Below are 25,682 nucleotides of genomic sequence, written 5' to 3'. Positions count from 1 at the left end.
TCGCACCGACAGATTCGGCCTATCTCGCATCGTTTATGTAAACCTTATTTAGGGCCCACATGAGACCCAATTGCCGGGTCTAGCTCCCGAGGCATTCTACAATGCAAATCTATGACTTTGTAGAGAAAAAAGTAACTACACCATATATGTTCATATTTACGCTCAACTTTTTCGCACACAAATTTTAGCATAAGTTACTCCAAGCATGGAACTTGATATAAAAAGAAAAGACCAAATACCTATTGACATCGAAATTTTTCCTATAGATCCATCATACATTTCACATTTTCAAAAATTATGTTTTCTTTCTACCACATAAAATGTCTTGCCTGATAAGTCAAATTTACTTGTGTTTACAAGCATAATTATTTTCTCATTCTTGTGGAGTTTACTTTTACAACTTATTACTAGATATAAATGATACTTGTGATTTAATTTTTCTACAATACTTTTTCCCTTAAAGTTTTCTTGAGAGAAAAGAAAAGATTTCTCCCTATTCTTGAGAGAAAATTTTTTTTTATCCCTATCACATGATTTCTCCCTAATGGAGGGGCTTTCGTATCACATTTGACAATATTTAGACTTGACTGCACTTTTAAAAAGTACTAAAACTCAATTGCACTTTGCAATAAAATTTTAGCATTATTGGTGCACTTATAAAAAATTTAAGGAAAGAAATTTAAATAATCAAAAAGACATTGAATGGCTTTGGTTTCCCTCTGAGATACTTTCCACACCCCATACATTGTCATTGTACATTATGAATACGGGTCAAGAAATGTTAATGCAACAAGTCTGAGAAGCAAAATGGATAGATGACAATGACTAGTGTATGATCCACTCTCTTGATGATTGAGATGATGATGCATGATCCGGAGAATAGTAGATTATCTTGCCTACTTCAACATCGTATCAACATATATTAGATGAAATTAAAAAAAATGACAATCCGCAAGCTTTTATTTTGCAAAAAATCGACGATTTGGAAAATATGTTTCTAAAATTGATTGAGGGTATCGCTTACAAAAATGATTTCACTAAAAGATTTTCATCATCAATGAAAATATTTAGAAATAGATTGTTATTGATAATGAAAATCCATCGACTAATTTTTATAAGCGATACAAATAATTATTCTTATGAATATGTTAACATGCCCTCAAACAAACGAACGAGTGTTGCAAACAGTATGTCTTGGGCGAATCCTTGTTTTTTTTTTTTGATGACCCACGGAACCCCCGCACGGCCGACAGCCGGGAGGTAAACCCTGGGGGCGACACGTGCTAGCCACCACACACGTGCACCTGGTTAAGTCACCCTGCGGCACCCGGGATTCGAACACTCAACCTTTTACGAGAGGAAGAGTGCGCGCTCCAGCAGCGCCACCCAGGCGGGTGGTGTCCTTGTTAGTGCTCTTTGTCAGGAAAAAAACTCATTGTTGGAACAACTATGCCCGGAGAGAATGACTAGATGACCAAAATCTATCTGAAGAAAGTCCATAGATGGAGAACAGTTGATTCACTCTCCCTTATCCACCGTTTTAAAATGCAAAACTTAAAAAGTGTTCGATTTATGACGAATTTTTTAAACAAATCTTTTTTCTATAAAAAATTGCTTCCTGTCGATGGAGATTTGATTCACTATAATAAATGCTTTAACACACTTTATTCTTAGAGGATACATCAAACTTACCTATTCACATCCCTAGATTTCTAAGAATGTCCGTGATGATACATATTTACATACTCAAACATCGACTGCATGTCAAGGCTCAAAATGTGCTCCAAGTGAATCAATCCAACATTCAGACCTCCCATGAAACCCGGCGATCTTTTTACCGGTTGATGGAAAAGAAAAGTACTTCCCGGTCTCTCTACCGAATGGCCCAAAAGTTCTTTCATTGCTCTGAAATGAGAGGGAGCGAACAACAATACGCCCGCGAAAACATCCAGAGTGTCCAGAAAATGAAGTCAAGTACTCTCGAGGATAATCGAGTTTAATCTGCAAAATTAGAAAGACAAACATATTAATCCCAACCCCCCAACTATAGAATCTCGAAAATCAGCATAAACAGAACACTCTGGTTGATAAGTTGTATTTGGTTAAACAAACAATGTAATAGCTAAATAGATAATTCTGCTGCATCTAGAGCACATGACCTATTTTGGTCTGCCACAGTTATCAAATCATTCGTCTATAAAACGAAAGGCAATTGCTTAAAAAATGCTCTGGCAACTCTTTGAGAACAGTTACTAAAATTAAGGAAAATTGTTCTTAGACTTAAAAATCATATAGTAAAATTACTTTATACTATTCTTTTTTTTTCCTTTTTCGGAGGCAGTACTTTTCTATGATGATATTCCATCATGCCCCGACAATGACTTTCTCAGAGGATAATTCTCATTCCAGATCATTTGCCAATCTAAACTCAAAATCTACGGACTGTTCTCATATCTTACTTTCACCTCTACACTCTATTTAGAATACTGTCACACTCCTGTGCATAAACATGACCTCCAAACCACATAAAACCAAAACCTAGCAACAGCACAGAAGTTGCACGTTCATAAGATCATGAAGTAAATGTCTAGAGGCCATACCTCGAGTGTTAGAGATCCTCCGTCTCCCCCATGTTTAGGGCCCTGAACCACAGACCCATTCTTGTCGTATTCAACAGTAATGGAGTCAATAACTAATCCACCTTTTACAGTTATTTTTCTCACACCCATGCTATCTCCATCGTCCCATGGACCGCCACATTATCCTCCAAATGGCCCAATGGATTTCAATAGATGAAGATCAGAAATTGGTTCAGAGTAGACTCCTAGCGCATCAAGTTGGACGTACGTCAGACCTTCCGTGGAAGCCAATTATCTGGCTGCATGTCAATCCACAGCTAAAGAAGCTTCCTTCCTCCTTACCAAAGGGTCCATGCCTTCTTACGTTGCTTTCGAACGTGAGTGATTGAATAACAGAATTATCATGTCTAATATAACCTGACATGGAGGTCAAGAATTTACGAGGGTAGTCCAAGTTAACCTGCAGAATTAGCAATTTAACCGTCATATTGATCTATATCAAAGATGATAGATAGCCTGCAGTGGCCTAAGCAAACATGGCATTCACGAACAACCTAGAAGTTTAATTCTTAGACCCAAGAATTTCTTAAAACTAATGTATGGATGGACTACTATTCTTGCATCATACTTTTAGGGGAAAAGTGTCAAAAAAGTCATAAACCTTTTGTATTGGTGCCAATTTAGTTCTAAACCTTTTTTTTTTGTGCCAATTCAATACTAAACCTTTTGCATTTGTGCCAATTCAGTCCTAAACCTTTTGCATTAGTGCCAATTTAGTCCTAAACCTTTTTTTGATGTCAATTCAGTCCTAAACCTTTTGCATTGATACCAATTCAGTCCTTTGACACGTGAAGAGCTATTAGCCGAAAGGACTGAATTGGCATCAATGCAAAAGATTTAGGACTGAATTGGCATCAATGCAAAAGGTTTAGGACTGAATTGGCATCAATGCAAAAGGTTTAGGACTGAATTGGCACCAAAAAAAGGTTTAGGACTGAATTAACACTAAAAAAAGATTTAGGACTAAATTGGCATAAATGCAAAAAGTTTAGGATTTTTTAACACTTTTCTCATACTTTTAAAGTCAACAATCGAAGATGATAGACCATTGGGTTCTCTGGTGCACTTTGCCGATTCATTTTCTTTAGCATTAGAAAAACTTATCATACTAGATCACTCTCATTGAGTCCATCTCGCATAAAGCATATCGATTGACCTTTGTGTAATGTACAAAACAAAAATTACAGGAAGAAATTTAAATGATCAAAAGACAACTTCAATCATTCAGTACATTTGGATGGTTTTCATTTCCCTCTAGGAAGCTTTCCACAACCCATACTTTATGATTATACATCATGTATACAGGTTACTATCACTCGCAATTTACTTTGATAAAGGTTCTCAAGTTTATTAGAAAACTAATACTCGATCTAATGGTGGCGTAGGGCGGTGGTAGGTGCCTATGACCCTCACCATACCTTACCGCACCGCATAAAAATATTCCTTCTAGAGTAGCTATTAATATCAATAAGAAAACTCTATTATAGTTTACGGATAGAGGATTACATAAAGTGAATGTAGAAAATAAGAAATTGAAAGATTTCGTTGAAATTGTTCGTTTGCAAATTTCCTGAAAAGATGATCATAGGCTCTTCTTTCCATTGGAACAATAGGGCTTTTATGCTTGTTACTAAACTTATTGAAGAGACGAAATATAACCAAGGCATATCTTTTTTTTGTTAGAGGTTGGATCGATCATCAAAAGAAGGATTAGGCAAAAAATTAGGATACATTCTGGAAAATAAAACTTCCATTCAAAGAGAAGCTAATGAAAGGCTTTCCCAAAAGTTCTCGTAGAATCGATAAGGAGGTTTGTGCATGCACGGGCGTGCGTGAGAGAGAGGATCAACCGTAATATGAATGGAAAATATGCAATGAACTCACCATATGGATATCTCCGTTGCCACTGTGACCATGTGTAGAGGACCAAATAGACTCGCCATTATCATCATACTCAAAGTAGATGCAGCTGACAACATCTTCTAGCATCATCTTTATTTTCTTTACACCAGTAAATTTTCCATCGTCCTGACAGTGTCCACCTCGGCCTCCAAATGGTCCAATAAACTCGATCGGATATAGATGAGAGATTGGTTCGAAATATGCTCCAAGAGATTCAAGATGGGAATCAGAACTCCCATAAAATCCAATGATCTTTCCCCCAGTGGCTGGAAATGAAAACTTCCTTCCAGTTTCAGTGCCGAATGGTCCGTATGTTCTTTTATTGCTTTGAAACGTGAGTGAATGGATGATAGTCGAGCCAAAATCACTTGTAATATAGCCCGACACTGAAGTGAGGTACTCAATTGACCAGCCCAGATTTATCTGTAACAATCATTAGAATGTGAGGAATAGTTAATGCAACAACTTGAAAAACAAAAACATTACGCATGGTAGTAATTTGCACTATCATGTCGTATATCTCATACAAAAAGCAAAAATCATTATTCTAAATAGTAGTTAAATGTGCATGAGTGGAAAAAGAAGAAGAAGATGATCTTGCCAAATTCACTATCATGTCGTATATCTCGTACAAAAAGTATATACTCTTTGAGTTGCACATGAGATATCATTGGTAATATTGTGTAATTTCGAAATTAACTCATCACTTGTGTTTCATAAAATAACTCATTAGAATAAAGACATCCGAGAATCACAATTAATTATTCCAATAAGTCATTATGGAAGCAACTCATTTAGGCAAAGCAACATTCACAAGCACACATAAATCACCGATCTTGAAACACAAATAAATTGTGATCGAATAATTTTTCACTTTCATTATGTTACACATCCCACTGTTATATTTCCCGGATGAGTTATAATTATGGTGGTTCAACTTGGCCATGTTTTAAACATTAGCGACTAATGATTTCTATCTACGCATTATGTCTTCAGGACATGCCATTATGAGCTGCACGAATCAGAAATAAAAGGAGTAGCTTTCATCTAACACCGAGAGCAACAATTCATTACTCAAATAGCACCGGTACCTTGTTCGTTGTGCCTCCACCACTTGTACCATGTGCAAAAGAATGACCTTGCTCGTAAGTAATAGTAATCGACTCAATTGCAGAACTAGAAACAACATCAATTTGTCTGACATCTGTATGCTTGCCGTCATCCCACTGGTCTTCACAATTCCTATTTCCAAATGGGCCTACGACTTCGAAGGGATATGCACGAGTGATCGGTAAAAGATATGCTCCAATGGAATCAAGAGAACAGCCACACCTCCCAAAAAATCCGATGATCTTACCAGCAACCGGTGGGAAACTGAAAAATTTCCCGCTCTCATTGCCAAATGGACCATATGTTCTCCTATTGCTGTGGAAGGTAAGTGATTGAATGACGGCATATCCACATTCGTCTTTAATGTAGCCTGACACAGAAGTCAAGAACTCATTTGGATAATCTAATTTTACCTGCAGGCAGCAGCACAAATCTAGTTTCCATCACCTTCAAGAAATGAATATTCCCAAAACTAATGATATTTGATTATTTTGAGGACTTAAAAAAGTACTTCAACAGGGATATTGCACGAGCACTTGCAATCCTTCTCTCAAAATCAATTTGTTAGTCTCACTAAACGTATATTGCAATCATTCGACTCCATCTTAAAACCCTGATTTTTGCATAAACAGATGGAGTTCAAAGCAAAATCAAAATCTTTGATAAATCCTACATCAAGACAAGTATATAAAAACAACAAAACTCTTTCTTTTCTTTTTTCTGTACAAACGTCGAGAATTTGGGAGATCATGAAGCATTGTGGACCAACCCCGTTGAATCCTTTTAAGCAATTTACCTTTGATATAGACTCTTATTTTCTATTGACCAAACAATAACTCATAATTTGATGGGGAGTAGCATAAGTAGACATATATATATATATATAGGCAAAGGTCCACCATGTCTTGGCATAAATATTTACAAATATATGCCATAACATACCACAACAATGGACTCACCGTGCATATTTTGCCTTCCTCAGGTCCACCGTGTCTTGGCGAGCGGACCAAAGACCCATTCTGATCAAACTCAATACAAAAGGACTCAATCACTGACGTTACAACTACAGTAATATTTCTAATATCGGTGAATGTGTTATCATCATAAGAACACCCACCACAACCTCCATATGGCCCGACGGATTGAAAGGGAAGAACAGAGGAGAATGGTTCTAAAGGTAATCCAACTGAATCAAGATGAGGGTCTCTCACCAACTTCTCCAATATCTCATGCCACTGTTTTTTTCTCTTCTTAGAGATGAAGGAACCAAATTTTTTAAGAGCTATTGGAAGTCCACCAGTGTAGTGGACAAGACTCTCTGACAACTCTCTATAGCCTTCTTCAGGATGGTCTTTGCAGAAGGCATGGCGACTCAAGAGTTGGAGCGATTCTTTACGAGTCAATCCTGGGAGCATGTACTTGTTATCTACTTTGAGATCTTCCAGCAACTGCTCATCTCTTGGAGTTATCAAAATTCTACTCCCATATTGGAACCATTCTCGATCTCCAGCTCCGAAATACTCAATTTGGTCCTTCTTAGTGATGTTATCGAGAACTACAAGGATCTTTTTCCGACAGAGCTTAGTTTTTATCTTGTTGATGTTGCTGTTAATATCAAACATTTCTAGACCTTGTACCTTCAGAACATCGTGGAGCAGTCTCTTCTGAAGAAGTGAAAGAGTATCTTGGTTTGCACCTCCAACATTTTCGAGTAAGCTAACGCCTTCAAATTCCCTAAAAACACGATCACGGACAACTTTGGCCACCGTTGTCTTACCAATTCCTTTCATTCCCCATATTCCAACCACACGGACATCATCCTTTGACCCAATTTCCAGCAACGATATCACATCCTCTACAAAGGAATCTACCCCAATAGCATTTTTGACAAAATAGGGGGAGATTGATCTAGGACTGACCCTGAAGAGATGTCCTACAATTTGCTCAATGAAGTTTGATTGATCCCTGTAGTTGCATAGGAAGAACAAGTCGGATATGAGCAACTACATCATAGAGAGGCTATCAGCAGATGAGCAGCAAACGCATGAACTAAACTCAATCAATATCATATTTTAAATCGACCACTACTATGAGCTTTTTCGGCAGTGAACTTATTAAACGCATTACCCATTAGCATCATTATTCAAATGCAATCCCGATATATTCCCAGCTTCTTTAAGCGCATCCCTCCACTTCCGCACCAGCAAATCATCCCGGTGGGTGGCCATACACCTTCCGAAACCATCCCCGAATCACCCGCTCTGTTTCCGGACGTCCCCTGGCTGTTTCCGGACGTCCCCTGGCTCAACATCATAGAAAATGGGCAGAACTACGTGACCCTGACGATCTCTGAACCTCCTGTTGCACTCCAGGATCTCCACCAGCTTGTTCAAGCACCACCATGAGTCGGCATAGTTGGTGGTGAACACGATGAGGGCAACCCTAGAGTGGCGAATTGCGTTGAGCAGCTTGGGCTCGATGAAAATCCCAGTCTCCACTTTGTCATTGTCCCTGAAATAGCAGATCCCAGCCTGCCTCAGCGCGTGGAAGAGGTGGGCCGCGAAGGTCATCCTTATGTCCTCGCCTCTGAAGCTCAGGAACACGTCATACTTCCATTGGTGGATCGAAGCAGAAGACGAAATGCATCGCTTGATCTCTTCGGTTCCCATCAGCACAGTCCGCGATTGAGTGAGAGACTGCGGAAAAGGTTGCAACTCTTCCTCGCAGGTAAGGTGTAGATGTAAAGAGGAGGCGCAAGTTGCGAATGAGAAGAGAGGATGAATGATGGTTCTGCCATCAGGACAGACTGATTATTCAATTGCATGTTCGGAGAAGTTGCGGGTGGAGTTGGTTTGGTTCAAAGAACACATGAAGCAAATTGCTCGCTTGAGGACAATTTGGTTTGAATTCGTCCAGTCAAGCTAAAAGAGCTTTTGTTTCACGCGACATAGATATGTCTGAAAACGCAGACACGGATTCGAAGCTTCAGCACACGCGTTGTAGAAGAAGATGCTTCGAATCAGTTAATTTGTGTTTTCTTTTTGTCTTTTAAAAGCGAAGATATGGGAGGGAGAGATAAGATGAGAAATGATTAGTTGATGATAGACGGACAACCGTTTTGACTGTTTGGACAGTTGGACTTTTCGAGGGAACAAAAGAACAGGGACGTTCTATGGTTTTCGTAAAAGTGTTGCTACGGAGTGGTCCCGTTTTCAATATGGACGGTCGTTGTTGGAAATAAAAGGAAAGAGTCGTCTGTCCGATCGGTTTTGGAAAACCTAATTTGTTATCATAACTTACGGACGTCGCAGGAAGTGATGGTCTTATGTGAACGTGATCAAAGTTGTTTTCGATTAGGAAAAGTCATGATTGGTAAAGAAAATTACTCATCCAAATCTTTACGAAGTGAAAGTTACAATCAATTAGACATCTTGCTAATATTAACGTAAATGAAGTTTACTCTTACTTTACGTACATATTATTATTTTTTGTGAAATATTACGAATCATAAGACTAGAGATTTTATGGCCTCTAAAGATATATTACCCTTTCCAAAGAAATTTACGAGATGAAAGGTAAAATTAGCACAACAGTTAAAGCAGAAGGTTTTTTAGGATATTATCTAAATAAAATCTAGGTTAGATAAAATCTTCTAATTGAATTGCATGACATATAGTTACGTTTTCATTTAAATAAGAGAAAACCCTAAAAAAAAGATTTGATTTGAGTGGGATTGCGTTTTTATTAAAACTGTAGTTAGATTGAAGATGTGTGTTTCTAATTTGTGTTGCTTCGAGGTAAATAAATTTCCACCTTACCCTTGTAATTTGTGTTTCGCTTTGATTATTGTGTATCTCTTAAAGTTTTCTTGAGAGAAAAGGAAAGATTTCTCCCTATCACCTGACTGTAGTACATATTTTTTACTACGTATATAAAATATCATGAAATTTCTCACTATCACATGAGTTCTCCTTAGCATAGGGACTTGATTGTACTAATTGAACAAAATTTAGACTTGATTATACTTTTTAAAGGGCAAAAGGACACTAGAAGTGCCATAACTTGTGTACGGCGATTACTTTGGTGCAATAACTTTTTTTCGGATCACTTTGGTGCCAACTTTTTTGAAAAACGATCATTTTAGTGCTAATGCTGACGTGGCTCGCCGGAAATCCGATATGGCGCTGACACGGCTCGTCGGAGAGGTCCAGTCAGCATTAAAAACAAAAAACGACGCCGTTTAGCCCGCTGACGTGTACTTTTTTTTAAAAAAAAATTATATTATATTAAATAATAATAATAATAATAAACGTGCAGCAGCGGCGAGGGAGCCCTCGCCGCTGCTGCCGCCAACCCACCACCGCCGGGAAGGGTTGACGGTGGTGGGCGCAGTGGTCGGCGAGGGCCGGATCCAACGAGGCGAGACCGACCTCGCCGTCGCCTGGGTCGCGACGGCGAGGCGCGGCCTCACCTTCGCTGGGCGAGGCGCGGCCTCACCTTCGCTGGGCGAGGTGAGACCTCGCCGTCGCCTGGGTCGCGACGGCGAGGTCTCGCCTCGCACAGCGAAGGCGAGGCCGACCTCGCCGTCGCCTTGGTCACGACGGCGAGGTCTCGCCTCGCCGAATCCAGCCCTCGCTGGGCTCGGCGAGAGTCACCGGACCCCGGCCAGGGGCCGGCGACCCTCGCCGACCACTGCCCCCACCGCCACCGGCCCTTCCCGGCGGAGGTGGGTTGGCGGCAGCAACGACGAGGGCTCCCTCGGCGCTACTGCAACTTTTTTTTTTTTTTTTTGAAAATTAAAAAATTCGAAAAAAAGCCAAATAATTTTCACGTGTACAAGTCAGGCCTTTTTTTTAATATAAATGCCAAGTCAGCTTTTTGGCCGGAGTTACTAAAGTGACATGTTTTCCTCCGACTTAGCACCAAAGTGATCCGAAAAAAAGTTATGGCACCAAAGTGATCGCCGTACACAAGTTATGGCACTTCTGGTGTCCTTTTGCCCTTTTTAAAGGCTCCAGACTCAATTGCACTTTACAACAAGTTTTAGGATTATCGGTGCACTTAGATAAAAAAAAATAAGGAAAGAAATTTAAATAATAAAAAAGACAACTGCAATCGTTAAGTACATTTGAATGGCTTTGATTTGCCTCAAATATGCTTTCCACACCCCATACATTGTCATTGTACATTATGAATACGGGTCAAGAAATGTTAATGAAATAAGTCGGGAAGCAAAGATGATAGATGACAATGAGTAGTGGATGATCCACTCTCTTGATGATTGAGATCATGACGCATGATCTGGAAAATAGTAGATTATCTTGCCTATTTTAACAACATATCAACATACATTAGATGAAATAAGAAAAACTACAATCCGCATGTTTTTATTTTGTGAAAAATCGACAATTTGAAAAATATTTTTTTAAAATTGATTGAGGATATCGCAGACAAAAATGATTTAACTAAAAGATTTTCATCATCAACAAAAATATTTAGAAATAGATTATTATTGATAATGAAAATCCGTTGACTCATTTTCATAAGTGATGCAAACAATTAATTTTATTAACATGTTTTCCAAATCATTAACGTGCCCTGAACCAAACGCACGAGTGTTGCAAACAGTATGTCTTGGGCGAGTCCTTGTCAGTGCTCTTTGTCAGAAAAAAAACTCACTGTTGGAACAACCAAGCCCAGAGAGAACAACTAGATTTATCTGCAGAAAGTCCACAGATGGAGAACAGTTGATTCACTCTCCCTTTATCCGCCGTTTTCAAATGCAAAACTTAAAAAGTGTTCGATTTATGACGAACTTTTTAAACAAATCCTTTTACTGTAAAAACTTGCTTCCCGTCGATGGCGTCATACCTAAGTTACAAGGTTAGTTGATGAAGATTTGATTCACTATATTAAATGCTTTAACAAGGATACATCAAACAAACCTATTCACAACTCTAGAGAATGTCCGTGATGATAGATATTTATACGTAAACTCAAACTTTGACTGCTTGGCACGCATAAAGGTGGAGCTTAGCATGTCAAGTCTCGAAATGTGCACCAAATGAATCAAGATATAGTCCAGACCTCCCATGAAACCCAACAATCTTTTTACCAATTGATGGAAAATAAAAGTAGTTCCCGATCTCCTTACCAATTGGCCCATAAGTTCTTTCGTTGCTCTGAAATGTGAGGGAGCGAACAACAATATGCCCGCAAAAAGATCCAAAGTGACCAGAAAATGAAGTCAAGTACTCTCGAGGATAATCAAGTTTAATCTGCAAAATAATGAAGACAAACATATTTAATCCCAACCCCCTAACCGTATATTCTTGAAAATCAGCATAGAAAGAACACTTTGGATGATAAGTTGTATTTGGTTATACAAACAATGTAATAGCTAAATAGATAATTCCCCTGCATCTAGAACATAAGACCTATTTGGTCCGCCACAGTTATCAAATCATTCGTATGTAAAATTAAAGGCAATTGCTTAAAAAATGCTCTGGCATCTCTTTGAGAACAGTTACTAAAATGAAGGAAAATTGTTCTCAGACCTAATATTCTGTTTTTTTTCTTTTTCGGAGGCAGTACTTTTCTGTGATGATATCACATCATACGCCCCGACAATGACTTTCTCAGAGGATCATTCTCATTCCAGATCATTTGCCAATCTAAACTCAAAATCTACGGACTGTTCTCATATCTTACTTTCACCTCTACGCTCTATTTAGGATACCGTCACACTCCTGTGCATAAACGTGACCTCCAGACCACTCAAAACCAAACCTTAGCAACAACACAGAAGTTGCACGTTCATAAGATCATTAAGTAAATGTCTAGAGGCCATACCTCGAGTGTTAGATTTCCTCCATCTCCACCATGTTTAGGGCCCTGAACCACAGACCCATTCTTGTCGTACTCAACAATAATGGAGTCAATAACTAATCCCGCTTTTACAGTTATTTCTCTCACACCCGTGCTATCTCCATCGTCCCAAGGACTGCCACCTTGTCCTCCAAATGGCCCAATGGATTTCAAGAAACGAAGATCAGAAATTGGTTCAGAGTAGACTCCTAGTGCATCAAGCTGGACGCCAGACCTTCCGTGAAAGCCAATAAGCTTGCTGCATGTCAATGCACAGCTAAAGGAGCTTCCTTCCTCCTTACCAAAGGGTCCATGCCTTCTTATATTGCTTTCAAACGTGAGTGATTGAATAACAGAATTATCGTGTCTGATATAACCTGACACGGAGGTCAAGAACTCACGAGGGTAGTCCAAGTTAACCTGCGGAATTAACAGGTATTTATCGCATTTAACTGTCACATTGATCCATATAAAAGATGATAGATAGATTATAGTGGCCTAAGAAAACACTGCATCCACGTACAACCTAGACCCGAGAATAAGATGATAGATCATTAGGGTTCTCTGGCGCGCTTTGCTGATTCCCTTCATTTAGTATTAAAAAAGAACTTATCATACTAGGTTACTCACATGGGGTCCACCTTGCATAAAGCATATTAATTGACCAAAAACTTATCGTACTGGGTTGCTCTCATGGAGTCCATCTTGCATAAACATATTATTGACCTTCGTGTAATGTATAAAATAAAAAGGGATGAGTATATGAGAAGTCCTAAAACTTGTCAAGAAAGTACAATTGAGTTCTAAAACATTCGAAAAATGCAATCAAATCCTAAAACTTGTCAAATTAGTACAATCAAGTTCTGAAATTCGAGCTTATGACCCTAGACTTTCAAGCTTTGTTGAGCTTGGCCTTGGGCGCTCGAGCTTCTTTAAGCTACTCGAGTTTCATCGAATTCGGCCATGGCAGCTCCAGCTTCCAGGCTTCTTCAAACTCATGCCCATGGCTAATCAAGCTTCTACCAGCTCAGACATAACCGCTCGAGCTTCTTCAAGCTCACGTCCATAACAGCTCAAGGTTTGTTGAGCTTGGCCATGGCCGCTCAAGCCTTGTCGATCTCTGCGGCCATGGCCGCTCAAACCTCATCGAGCCAATTTTATGATTTTTTTTGCGTGTTTTTCTATTGAAACTTGGCAGATCTTCTGCATTGTGCTGGGATCATGTTGTGTTTTGCTAATGTCTCTATCATAACTATGGGAAGCGTTCAGTTTTTTATGGCAATAATTTCATTGGATCGTTTCCTATTAACAAGCAATTATATGCTTAGGTTATTTCAATGGATATTTATGTGTTTTTCGATTATAAATTGTGCAGTTTTAAAATTTGTCCTTCGAAGTACGATTTCTTTTGGCTGACAGTGAATTTGATAAAAAGATAGCTCCAAAGGACTCTCTAATCCTCTTTACTTTTTTCTTTTTCTTTTTTTGAATTTTTTTTATCTTTTGATTGATTTGTTTTTTAATTTTCAATTTTTTTTCTAATGTGGCACTTTGTTGGTGCCCCATGTTTTAAGAAAGTAATAAAAAAAGATTCATCAGCATTTTTCCTTAGCCTAATTGGACGAAACTAATGGAGATTACACCAATTTAACTAGATTTAGACTTGATTGCACTTTTTAAAAACTTTAGAACTCAATTGCACTTAGCAATGAGTTTTTTGGATTTTCTGCTGCACTTATCCCAAAAAAAATTAAGGGAAGAAATTTACATAATAAAAAGGACAACCTCAATCGTTTAGTACATTTGAACGGCTTTGATTTCCCTTCTAAGATGCTTTCCACACCCCATACGTTATCATTGTACATTACGCATACGGGTTACTATCACAAATAACTTAATTCGATAAAACTTTTCAAGTTTGCTAGAAAAACTAATACTTGATATAATAGTTGCACAGAAATGTGTGTGTGTGTGTGAGAGAGAGAGAGAGAGAGAGAGAGGATCAAAGGTAGTATGAATGGAGAATATTCAATGAACTGACCATATGGATATTTCCGTTTTCGTGACCATGTGCAGAGGACCAAATAGATTTGCCATTATCGTCATACTCAAAGGAGATGCAGTTGACATCATCTTCTAACATTATCTTTATTTTCTGTACACCACTGAATTTACCATCATCCCAAGAGTGTCCACCTTGGCCTCCAAATGGTCCAAGACACCTGATCGGATGTAGATGAGAGATTGGTTCCAAATATGCTCCAAGAGATTCAAGATGGGAACCAGAACTCCCATAAAATCCAATGATCTTTCCACCAGTTGCTGGAAATGAAAACTTCCTTCCGGTTTCAGTGCCGAATGGTCCATATGTTCTTTTATTACTTTGGAATGTGAGTGAATGGATGATAGTAGAACCAAAGTCATTCACAATATATCCCGAAACCGAAATTAGAAATTCAGTCAGCCAGTCCAGATTTATCTGTACCAACCAAATAGAGGGTAAAGAAATGTTAATGCAACAAGTTGAGAAGCAAAAGCATGGTAGATGACAATGACTAGTGTATGATGCTCTTGATTATTGAGATGATGATTCATGATCTGGAAAATAGTATATTATCTTGCCTACTTCAATATCATATTAACTATAATAGATGTAATAAGGAAAACAACAACCCGGGTGCATTTATTTTGCAAAAAATCAATGATTTGGAAAACATTTTCCTAGAATCGATCGAATGTATCGCTTACAAAAATGAATTAACAAGAAAATTTTCATCATCTACAAAAATATTAGGAATATATTGTTGTTGATGATAAAAATCTGTTAACTAATTTTTCTAAGAGATACAAACAATTAAATTTAAGAAAATATTTTTCAACTCATTGATTTTCCAAGAAATAAATGCACCAGTGTTGCAAACATTGTCTCTTGGGCGAGTCCTAGTTAGTGCTCTTTGTCAGGAAAAAAAACTCATTGTTTGAAGAACTATGCCCAGAGAGAATAACTAGATGTTGTCATACCAACCATAATCCATCTGCAGAAAGTCCATAGATGGAGAACAGTTGATTCACTCTCCCTTATTGACCATTTTAAAATACTATAAATTTTTTAGAAAGTGTTCAGTTTTATGACGGATTTTCTTCCTGTTGATGGTGTCATACCTAAGTTCCAAATTTTAATAGTTTATCACTTTCACCCAGACACCATCTTCAGCAATGGCAGGATAAGCATCATTAAAAATAAGGGGTAATGTTTATCAAACACCGAGTTCCTACTAGAGTAGTGTACCGTGTTTCTTTTGCCACCATGACTTGTACCGTGTCTGAAAGAACGACCCTCCTCATAGGTAAAACTAATAGATTCAATTGCAGAACCAGAGACTACAACAATTTGTCTGACATCTACATGCTTGCCATCATCCCAGCGGTTTTCCCCATTTCCAAATGGCCCTATGACTTCGAAGGGATATGGATGAGAGACAGGACCAAAATGAGCTCCAATGGAATCCAGAAAAGGGCCACACCTTCCATGAAAACCAATGATCTTTCCATCAACTTGTGTAAAACTGAAAAACTTCCCTTTCTCATTGCCAATTGGCCCATGTGCCCTCATATTGCTGTGGAAGGTAAGAGAGTTGATGACATGAAGAGAATCTTCTCTAATGTAGCCTGACACCGAAGTCAAGTATTCAATTGGATAATCTATATTTACCTGCAACAATTGCAGAACAGCAAAGTGAGTATCAATCACCTTGAAGAAGGGAAAAATTCCATGCTCTCTAGATGCATTATTTAGGTTAAGCTTTCCCAAAACAAAAGAAATCTAATTATTGGGATGACTGAATTCCTTCTCATATTTTGGAGCACAGTTTGCCTTTTTCACTAGTCTTGTGCCATAACAATTGAACTCCATCTAGAACCCCCAATGCTTTGCTCCATAATTAAATGGCATTCTTGACGTTCTATATTGACAGCGACAAGCACTGAAGCATTCTCTGATTAACGGTAACATCAGTTAATGATGCTAGTACAATTTTTTCTTTTTGGCACCCTGAAAAACAAATCTTAGCAAGGTACAACAAAGCCATCGACATATTGGGAGACGATCAAGCATTGTGGAAGTACCCAGTTGATATGTTTCAAGCAATTCCATCTTTTATGACTCCGCGACACCACTTTTTCTCAACCTCCATTCCACAAACGAACAGTAAATGATACTTACATGGACAATGTCATAACTAGACGTAAATATTGCAAATCAACAAAGCAAACCATAATAATGCACTCACATCCCATGTGAGATCTGCCAAAGATCCACCATGTCTTGGCGAGCGCACCATACACCCATTCTGAACATAGTCAACAGTAATGGACTCGATCGCTGTTCCTGTGACAAGCCTTATTCTTCTTATGTCACTGTATGTTTGATCACCAAAAGAATGTCCACCATGGCCTCCAAATGGCCCTACAGAGGGGCGAAGAGAGGAGAATGGATCTAAAGTTATTCCAATTGAATCAAGATGAGGATACCTTACCAACTTCTCCAATATCTCATGCCACTGATTTTTCTTACTAGAAAGAAAGGAACCAAATCTCTTAAGAAGCACTGGCAGACCACCTGCATAGTGGACAAGACTCTTGAACAACTCTTCATGCCCTTCTTTAGGTTGGTCTTCGCCGAAGGCATGGCGACTCATGAGTTGGAGTGATTCTTTAGAACCCAGTCCAGGGAGCATGTACTTATCATCCACTTTGAGATCTTTCAGAAGCCACTCTTCTCTTGTAGTTATCAAGATTCTACTCCCATATTGGAAACATTCTCGATCTCCAGCGCCAAAATACTCAATTTGGTGCTTCTCGGTGATGTTATCGAGAACTAGAAGGATCCTTTTCCGACAGAGCTTAGTTTTTATCTCGTTGATGTTGCTGTTAAGATCATACACTTCTACACCTTGTACCTTCAGAACATCTTGGAGAAGTCTCTTCTGAAGAAGTAAAAGAGTATCTTGGTTTGCAACTCCGACATTTTCGAGAAAGCTAACCCCGTCAAATTCCCTAGAAACGCGATGGCAGACGGCTTTGGCCACTGTTGTCTTACCAATTCCTTTCATTCCCCATATTCCAACCACACGGACATCATCCTCTGACCTAATCTCCAGCAACGATATGACATCGTCTACAAAGGAATCTACCCCAATAGCATCAGGGGAGCTTGTTCTGGGAATAATCTTCAAGAGATGTCCTACAATTTTCTCAATGAAAAGCGATTGATCCCTGCAGTTGTACGTCAAGAACAAGTTCAATTATGTCTAACTATAGCCTGGAGACGCCATCGGCATATAAGCAAGAAACAGATGAACTAAATTCAATCAGCAGTAGAGTTCAAATCGAGTACCAATATGAGCTTTTGCGGCGAGTGACTGATACGACTAACAAGAACATAATTTTCTTGGGGAAGAAGGTGCATTACCCATTAGCATCATTATTCAAATGCCATCCTGACAAATTCCCAGCTTCTTTTAGCGAATCCCTCCACTTCTGCACCAGCAAATCGTCCGTGTGGGTGGCCAAACACCTTCCGAAACCATCCCCGAATCGCTCGCTCTGTTTCCGAACGTCGCGTGGCTCAACATCGTAGAAAATGGGCAGAAGCACATGACCCCGATGATATCTGAACCTCCTGTTGCACTCCAGGATCTCCACCAGCTCGTTCAAGCACCACCGCGAGTCGGCGTAGTTGGTGGTGAACACGACGAGAGAAACCCTAGAATGGCGAATCGCGTCGAGCAGCTTGGCCTCAATGAGAATCCCGGTCTCCTCTTTATCATTGTCCTCGAAGTAGTAGATCCCCGCCTGCTTCAGCGCGCGAAAGAGGTGGGCCGCGAAATTCTTCCTTATGTCCCCGCCCCTGAAGCTCACGAACACGTCGTACTTCCACCGATGAACCGAAGCGGAAGAAGATGGAACGAGTCCCTCCATCTCTTCGATCTCCATGAGGATAATCCGCGATTGAGAGAGAGACCAAGAAGAAGCTCGAAACCTTTCCTCGTAGGCGGAGCGCACAAATGAGAGAGAGAGAAGGCGCAAGTGGTGAGCGAGAAGGGAACGAAAGTTCAAAGCTTCGCCACCGGTACAAATGCTCGGCGTCTTCTATGAAGTGCCGGGACCAGCTGGCGTGGGAGACTTCATTTGTTCAAAAAACTGGAGAGAACTTTCTCGCTCGTGGGTTTGAATCGTCAAACAAGACCATTCACCGATGTCTGCTGAGAGCTCAGCTCGAGCTGGGTCTCCACGCGACAGAGACGTGTCTGAACTCGCAGACGAGGATTTGAAGCTTCAGAACGCCGTCGCTCGTTGATCGGTGGAACGGAGATTCTGCGAATCTGTCGACATTTGCTGACGTAAACGCAATCTTACATGGCTGCTGCATGCGAATGCTAATTCTTTATTTCCTCGAAAGCTTCTCTTCTCCTGATCTCTTTTCACTTTTCAAGAGAATTGATATTACGAAAAACTTTAAATTTATATTTTTATAATAATTTTTCTTTAAATTAATTTTTTAATTATAAAAAATTCTAAATTAGTATATCTGTGACAAATTTATCTTCGGTTTGTTTTCGTTTGTCACAAGTATACCAGTTTGTGATTTTTTTTATATTAATCCAATTTAATCGAAATTAACAGAGGATAAATTTATCACAAATGTACCAGTTTTGAGTTTTTTATGGTCAAAAAATTAATTTAGGATAAAATTGTCACAAGTGTACCAATTTGAGATTTTTTATGATCAAAAAATTAGCTTGTAATAAATTTATCATAGGTGTACAAGTTTAGAATTTTTCGTCATATTATCCCTTTTCAGAAAGATACTTATAAAAAAATCCTTTGCATGTTCTTTTTTTTTTGTCGGAAAAAATCTTCAGCATGTTTAGCCACTTTTTAAACTTGAAAAAGTTGGGAACCAAAAAAAACAAACTTTAAAAGGCATTTTTCAATAATAAAAAAAAAGAAACTCAAAATAGCAAAATTTCATTAGCTAGTTTTTAATGAGAAAATGACACAAATGATCCCTGAATTTTAACCGAATATGCAATGTGGTCCATGAACTATTAATTTGTTCAATGTGGTCCACAAATTTTACCTCATGTGCCGAATTTTAATTTGTTTAATGTGGTCTATGAACTTTTCGTACATGTCCAAATTTCAAGGTCCAAAGTTTATGGACTATTTATGTCATTATTCCTTTTGAATGTTTAAACGAGATGTGTAAATTATATAGAGTTTAGTAAGTTGCAAGTAAGTAAATTTCCCATATCGATCACTAACTTTCTCTTTCATAGTATTGAATTTCCTCTCCATTGATCAATGATTATCAAATATAAGCGCAAAATTATTGAAAGTAAGTTTGGAACTCTAAAATTATGAGAAGATACTAACTCTTAAATGTAGTCGTTAACTTTTCATACAAAAGAAAAAATAGAGCAAGTTTCAATATATTTTAGAAATTGAAACTTTCATGTTAATTAATAATATTCGTTACGGAAATGGAAGATGATAGTGACTTTTATTAGAGGTGAGTATGAGTTCCGAGTAGAACCATAAATCAAACCTAAATATTGGTCCAGTTCCCAAGTAGGAATCGAACCAAACCAGACTAGGAACCGTAGAACCAAATCGGGAATCGGAGAATCAGATCGAACCGCGGTAACCCTAGAACTAATAGTATCTATGGATCTTTTCACCAATCTTCATACTAGTAATATCAAATTTTCAAAATCCGAAACATCATTTCATTACTAATGATATTCAATATGTTCTTCCATTACTAGGTTTAGTTTTAAACTTCCTATGGTGTAGGTGGAAGATATGTACCCATTAAAATCCACCAGCAACTATACTCATTACAGGAGAAATCCATTATGTTATGCACTTTAGAAACCACAAATTAATTAATCACTACTCTTTTACACATGTTTCTAGTTTACTCTTGAATTAATACCTTTCATTTACTCTACATGACAACATAATAAAAATTCTCTTATTAGGTTTGACAAATTATTTTACTTATAAACGGTTTTGTTTGGGATAGGCAGTCTTGTCAATGGAACTCTATCTATCTGAAAGGAAATTTTGTTGTTGCTTTAATTTTTATTTTGCTTGACTAAAAATGAAGCAAAAAAAAAAAAGAACTAAAAAATGAAACCCAAAGAAAAAGGAATTCGCCAATTCCCCAGTAGATCTTAAAACCAACCCTAGAACTTCCCATGTCAGTTTAAATGTATACATGGTAGGTTTTTTGTTCTAAAAATTTGAAAATTAGTCCTGACATAGTAAGTTTTTGGTGGAAACCTACCCTAGAATCGCTCACCCTTTAACTTTTGCACTTGATTAGTGACATTTAATATAAAAATTGGTCATTTTAACCCATTAGTAAGTTTCGGAAATAAATACTGATAATTTATTGAAACAATTAGTTCTTTTGAAACAATCCTACAAATGTTGGAATATGAACTCAAAAAGGTTGGTAATTTCAATTTATATTTGGTTACTTTAACATGATAAGCTATGCTAGTAAATGTTGGTAAATTATGGTAATAGCTTACAATTTATGGACATAATCTTGTTCCATGTACCATGTAAACTCCATGATTAGTTGGCAAATCACGAACATAATCTTGTTCTATATACCATGTAAATTAGGAGATCTTACTAAAGTTAGGGAAATTTGTCAAATAAATCCTAAACCTATTATATTTTTTCCAATTCAGTCTTAAATATTTCAACTTTGTCAATTAAGTCCTAAACCTCTATACTTCTTATCAATTGAGTCCGTTTGGCCAATTTTGACCGAAAAGTACTGACGTGGACGCCGACCGGCCTACGTGACGCTAACGTAGACAAATTTAATATTTTTCAAATTTTTTATTTTTCTTTTCTATTCTTTTTCTTTTTTTCTTTTTCTTTTCCTCCCATTCTTCCTCCTCCAGTCGGTCGCCAACTGTCAGCAATCGGAGGGGGGAGAGGCAGGGCGAGCCTCGTTGTGCCCTAGCGAGCCTCGCCCTCGCCATGGCTGGGCTAGGTCGGCCTCGTCAGATCCGACGGGGCCGAGCCTCGCCCAGCCACCACGAGTCCGCGTAGTTGGCAGTGAACACGACGAGAGAAACCCTGGAATGGCGGATCGCATTGAGCAGGTTGGGGTCAATGAGAATCCCGGCCTCCACCCCTGTCATCGTCCTCGAAGCAGTGGAACCCCGGCCGCTTCACCGCGTGGAAGAGGTGGGCCACGAAGGTCTTCCTTATGTCCTCGCCTCTAAAGCTCACGAACAAGTCGTACTTCCACTGATGAATAGAAGAGGAAGAAGATGGAACGCGTCCCTCGATTCCTTCAATTCCCATGAGGATGATATGTGATTGAACGAGAGACCGCGAAAAAGCTCGAAACTTTTCCTTGCAGATGAAGAGTACATGGGAGAGAGAAGGCGCGAGTCGGTGAACATAGGAGGAGCGACAGACGAAAGCTTCGCCATATCAGGACCCGTTCTGCTTCTTCAGGGGGATGTTCGGACACGCTGACCAGTGAGGGTTTCATTTGTTTAAAGGAACTGCAAGAAGACTTGTTCGCTCGAGGAGGGAGTAGGTTTGAATTTGTCAAGAACCAGACCATGAGTAAGCAAATACCGGAAACTTTTGAATGTGAATAGTGACATTTCATATAAAAGTAAAAGTTGATCGTCTAACACAATGCTAAGTTCCACAAACAAATACTTCGTGAACTATTGAAACAATTGGAACTTTCGCAACAATCTAAAAAATGTTGGTAGACGAACTCGAAAAAGTGGGTAATTTCATATTTTATATTTGGTGACTGTTAATACTTTGGTAGATTATGCAAATATATTGTGGTAAACTATCGCAACACTATGTGATTTTGAAACAATCGAATAAAAGTTGATTTCTACTTCGAATGAGAGTTAGTAATTTCGTATTAGAGTTGAGAATTGGTAACTTAATTAAAATAGTTGATAATATTTTAAGTACAAATGAATGTTGGCAGTTTTCATAACATGTTAGTAACTTACTAACATTATACGGGCAAAACAAATTGTTAGTCGATATTTAGTTACCTTGAAAAGTTATGTACTTTTTTGATCATTTACTGGCGCGGAACAATATTCTTTATTTTCCCTCACAAAACACTAGCAATCTGCTCATGAATGTGGAGCCCTGACTTAAATTGCCGTGATAAGTAAGATCAATTAACTGCTATAACATCCCAACCAGGAATATCAGTACAGATTACAAAACAAGCAAGCTTCACCTTCAGAAACACACTGCACTGCACTGAGTTCTTTCAGAAGCAAGTCCCCAAGATAACAGTCATCATACCACACAGCGACATATATTCCTACTAATGGAGATAATTACTTCACTCAGCAAGACATAGGAAACATTGCAAGAGGACCGGTTCATTAATACAATCAGAAAAAGTCAAAATTCAGGAGTCATCGCCTATAGAAGATGTACAGCGACAGTATATCCTCCTTGCCGATGGGAGGATACATGGAAATGGCAAATCTAACTTGAGTGGTTATTTGGTATGTGAGCCTGCACAAGGTCAAAAGGGTAAAGAAAGTACACTTCTCAAAGACTTGACATATATTTAGGAACTTAGATAGTATGACAGCTATGTGCAAATTCAACATGCAGGGAAATATCGGGGTGCTATTTTTGCAGTTGTTGATTTGACGACAATGTTTTTGGACGTTGGGATAGAAATTCATCAGGAACACGCAATTTCTCCAATGATTATGCAGAGAGAAACATGAAATTGAATAAAACAGAACCAAGCAATTAAGATAATTACCTGTTGGAATTTGCACGGAAAGGCTGTCGCATCAAACTTCTTACGAAAGGTGTATTGTAGCAGTCGGCAGGTTAGGTAACCTCCATATTTGCTAAATAACTAGATATAACTGTTGATTGTAACACTTGGCAGATCAGGTACACTTTCAAGCGCTGTACAAGTGTACATGCTGTAATGTCCAACAATTTCAGAGATTTAGGCTGCGCATGGCAATAATTCTGTGCCCGAGAACAGATTCTTGTCAGAAATGATTCTTTTTTATTCTGTGTCTATGAACAATTTCTAAGCATTTGAAAGCGTTTCGTAACTGCCCAAAATTTCTATTCTTAGAATAGAAAAAGAACAAAAATGCGTTTGGTAACTACCCAAAATTTCTTTTTATTAATAATATTTTGAATTTTTTAATATTTCTTTCTTTTTTTTCCTTGGCCATGGCCGGTCGCCGGCGCCAACAGGCCAGGGTCGGCGAGGGCGTCGCGGTCCTCGCCGCCGGTCGCGACGGCGAGGTCGGCCTCGCCAGATCACGGTGAGGTCGAGCCTCGCCCGGCCAAGGCGAGGCCGACCTCACTGTCACCACCCCCTACAACGGCGAGGTCGGCCTCGCCATGGGCCGGGCAAGGCTCGACCTCGCCCGGATCTGGCGAGGCCGACCTCGCCGTCGCCACCCCCCGCGACGGCGAGGTCGGCCTCGCCTTGGCCGGGCGAGGCCGGCCTCGCCTTGGTCGGGCGAGGCTCGACCTCGCCCAGATCTGGCCAGGCTGACCTCGCCGTCGCCAGGGGTGGCGATGGTGAGGTCGGCCTCGCCGTCGCCAGGGGTGGCGAGGGCCGACCTCACCGTTGCCGGGGGAGGCGAGGGCCACCCTCGCCGTCGTCGGTGGACGGTTGCCGGTCGCCGGCGGTGGGCCGAGAAGAAGATGAAGAACAAATAAAAAAGAAAGAAGAAAACCAAGAAGAATCGGTTCCAGAAAAATTGTTTTAATTAAGAAGCTACTTTTTTTTACTTTTTAATTAATGTTCCAAAACTGATTCTGAAATCAATTTTTTGCAAAATTGTGCCCGGGCACAAAAATTTTAACAAACATATTTCTGTTTCCAAATCGATTCTAGGAACAAAAGAACAGAAATTTTCACTATTTGACACGTTGCCAAACGGGCCCTTAAGTACCTCAAGACCCTCAAAATCTCTTTCTCGCAAACTCGAATTTCTCCATTTCGTAACCTCTGCAGTTTTGAAAGGTTTAGTAGTTTTGCAATTTCTTGCAACAAGAAATGTTCAGCAACTCCAATGATTCCGTCTCTTCAAGCCCTTCAGTCTCACGTAGACTTCTGCAACTTTCCAGATACAAGAGCTTCAGCTTTCCTAAGTTTGACAGATCAGGTAATTTCTCAAGGGATGTGCACCAATCCATGCCCAAAAACTCCAGCGCATTTGAACTTTCACGGCCTTCGATCTCCACCAGCCTTTTACAGCCCGAAGCTGTCATTACCGGCAATTTCTTGAACATTGATAAATCAGGAGTCTTTGAAGGGATTCACAGTCCGCCACATTCACACTTCAAAGATTCCAGCTTTTCAAGATCATCAAGCTTAGTTAAATTACGGCAGCAAGTAACCTCCAACCTTGTCCAGAATGCCAAATCCCCAAGGCCTTGAATCTCACTAAGCTCAGAACTTTCACAAAGTGATCATTCTGATAACCAATTCAAGTTTGAAAAATCTGGCAATTTCTGAAATGAAATATGATCCCCGATGCTCAGATTATCAGGCTTGAGGGAAGCTTTGGGAGGCTTTGCAGTTCAATGCATTCTTCAATAGCAAGTTCCTTGAGCCGAGGAAGGGTGCTAGTCTCCTCGCGCAAGGTGCTTATCTTTGTTTTAGACAGCGTCAGCTTCTCCAGCTTGGTCAACTTACTGATGTCCTTATAAACTTCTTTGAACTAGACGCATTTAATGAATGCCAGTTCCTTCAAATTAATCAGGTCTGACGGGTGTGAAATTGTAATCATCGATGAGTAAAAGCGACGGTTTACCAAGCCAGATGGAATCTGGGAAAGGGTCTGGAGCTTTTTTAACCCAGCCAAGTCAAGAGTTTGGAAGACGAGATAGCCTGCCAATGCTTTCTGGAAGAAGAATAATATCCGTGTGATCATGTCTCAAGATGCTCAAAGGATGACAAGCCAACAGCAGAAACGTCTCCCTTCAAGCACTCACACTTTGAGGCATTTATCAGAGCTTTTCTAGCATTTGAACAGCGCCTGGTAAATCTGTTCCATTGATATTATTAATATCAAGCACTTCGAA

General features: G+C 39.2%; 1 protein-coding gene and 1 pseudogene across 1 annotated transcript; both read right to left on the bottom strand.

The window, feature by feature from the left end:
• Positions 1-1,764: 1,764 nt before the first annotated feature.
• On the bottom strand, positions 1,765-2,729 carry LOC115662210 (jacalin-related lectin 3-like). Its single transcript, XM_056304979.1, has 3 exons — positions 2,601-2,729; positions 2,488-2,538; positions 1,765-2,001 (listed from the first exon to the last, which is right to left on the bottom strand). The coding sequence occupies exons 1-3, from the start codon at positions 2,727-2,729 to the stop codon at positions 1,765-1,767; spliced, it is 417 nt and encodes a 138-aa protein (XP_056160954.1).
• Positions 1,915-18,591, bottom strand: LOC115669555 (uncharacterized; annotated as a pseudogene).
• Positions 18,592-25,682: the final 7,091 nt, after the last annotated feature.

Source organism: Syzygium oleosum, unplaced genomic scaffold, assembly GCF_021117445.2.
Source record: "Syzygium oleosum isolate NSW1041296 unplaced genomic scaffold, Sole_v2.1 Sole_v2.33, whole genome shotgun sequence".
Taxonomy (NCBI): domain Eukaryota; kingdom Viridiplantae; phylum Streptophyta; class Magnoliopsida; order Myrtales; family Myrtaceae; genus Syzygium; species Syzygium oleosum.
Note: the sequence above shows the minus strand (reverse complement) of the source record. Positions and strands in the feature narration are given on the sequence as shown.

Excerpts from the sequence above, each read along its gene's own strand:
- LOC115662210 (XM_056304979.1), bottom strand. The coding sequence starts at position 2,729 with ATGGGTGTGAGAAAAATAACTGTAAAAGGTGGATTAGTTATTGACTCC. Across the intron at positions 2,539-2,600 it reads GAGGATCTCTAACACTCGAG|GTTTTGGTTTTATGTGGTTT; the intron begins GTATGGCCTCTA and ends TGCTGTTGCTAG. Across the intron at positions 2,002-2,487 it reads TTATGCACAGGAGTGTGACA|ATTAAACTCGATTATCCTCG; the intron begins GTATTCTAAATA and ends CTAATTTTGCAG.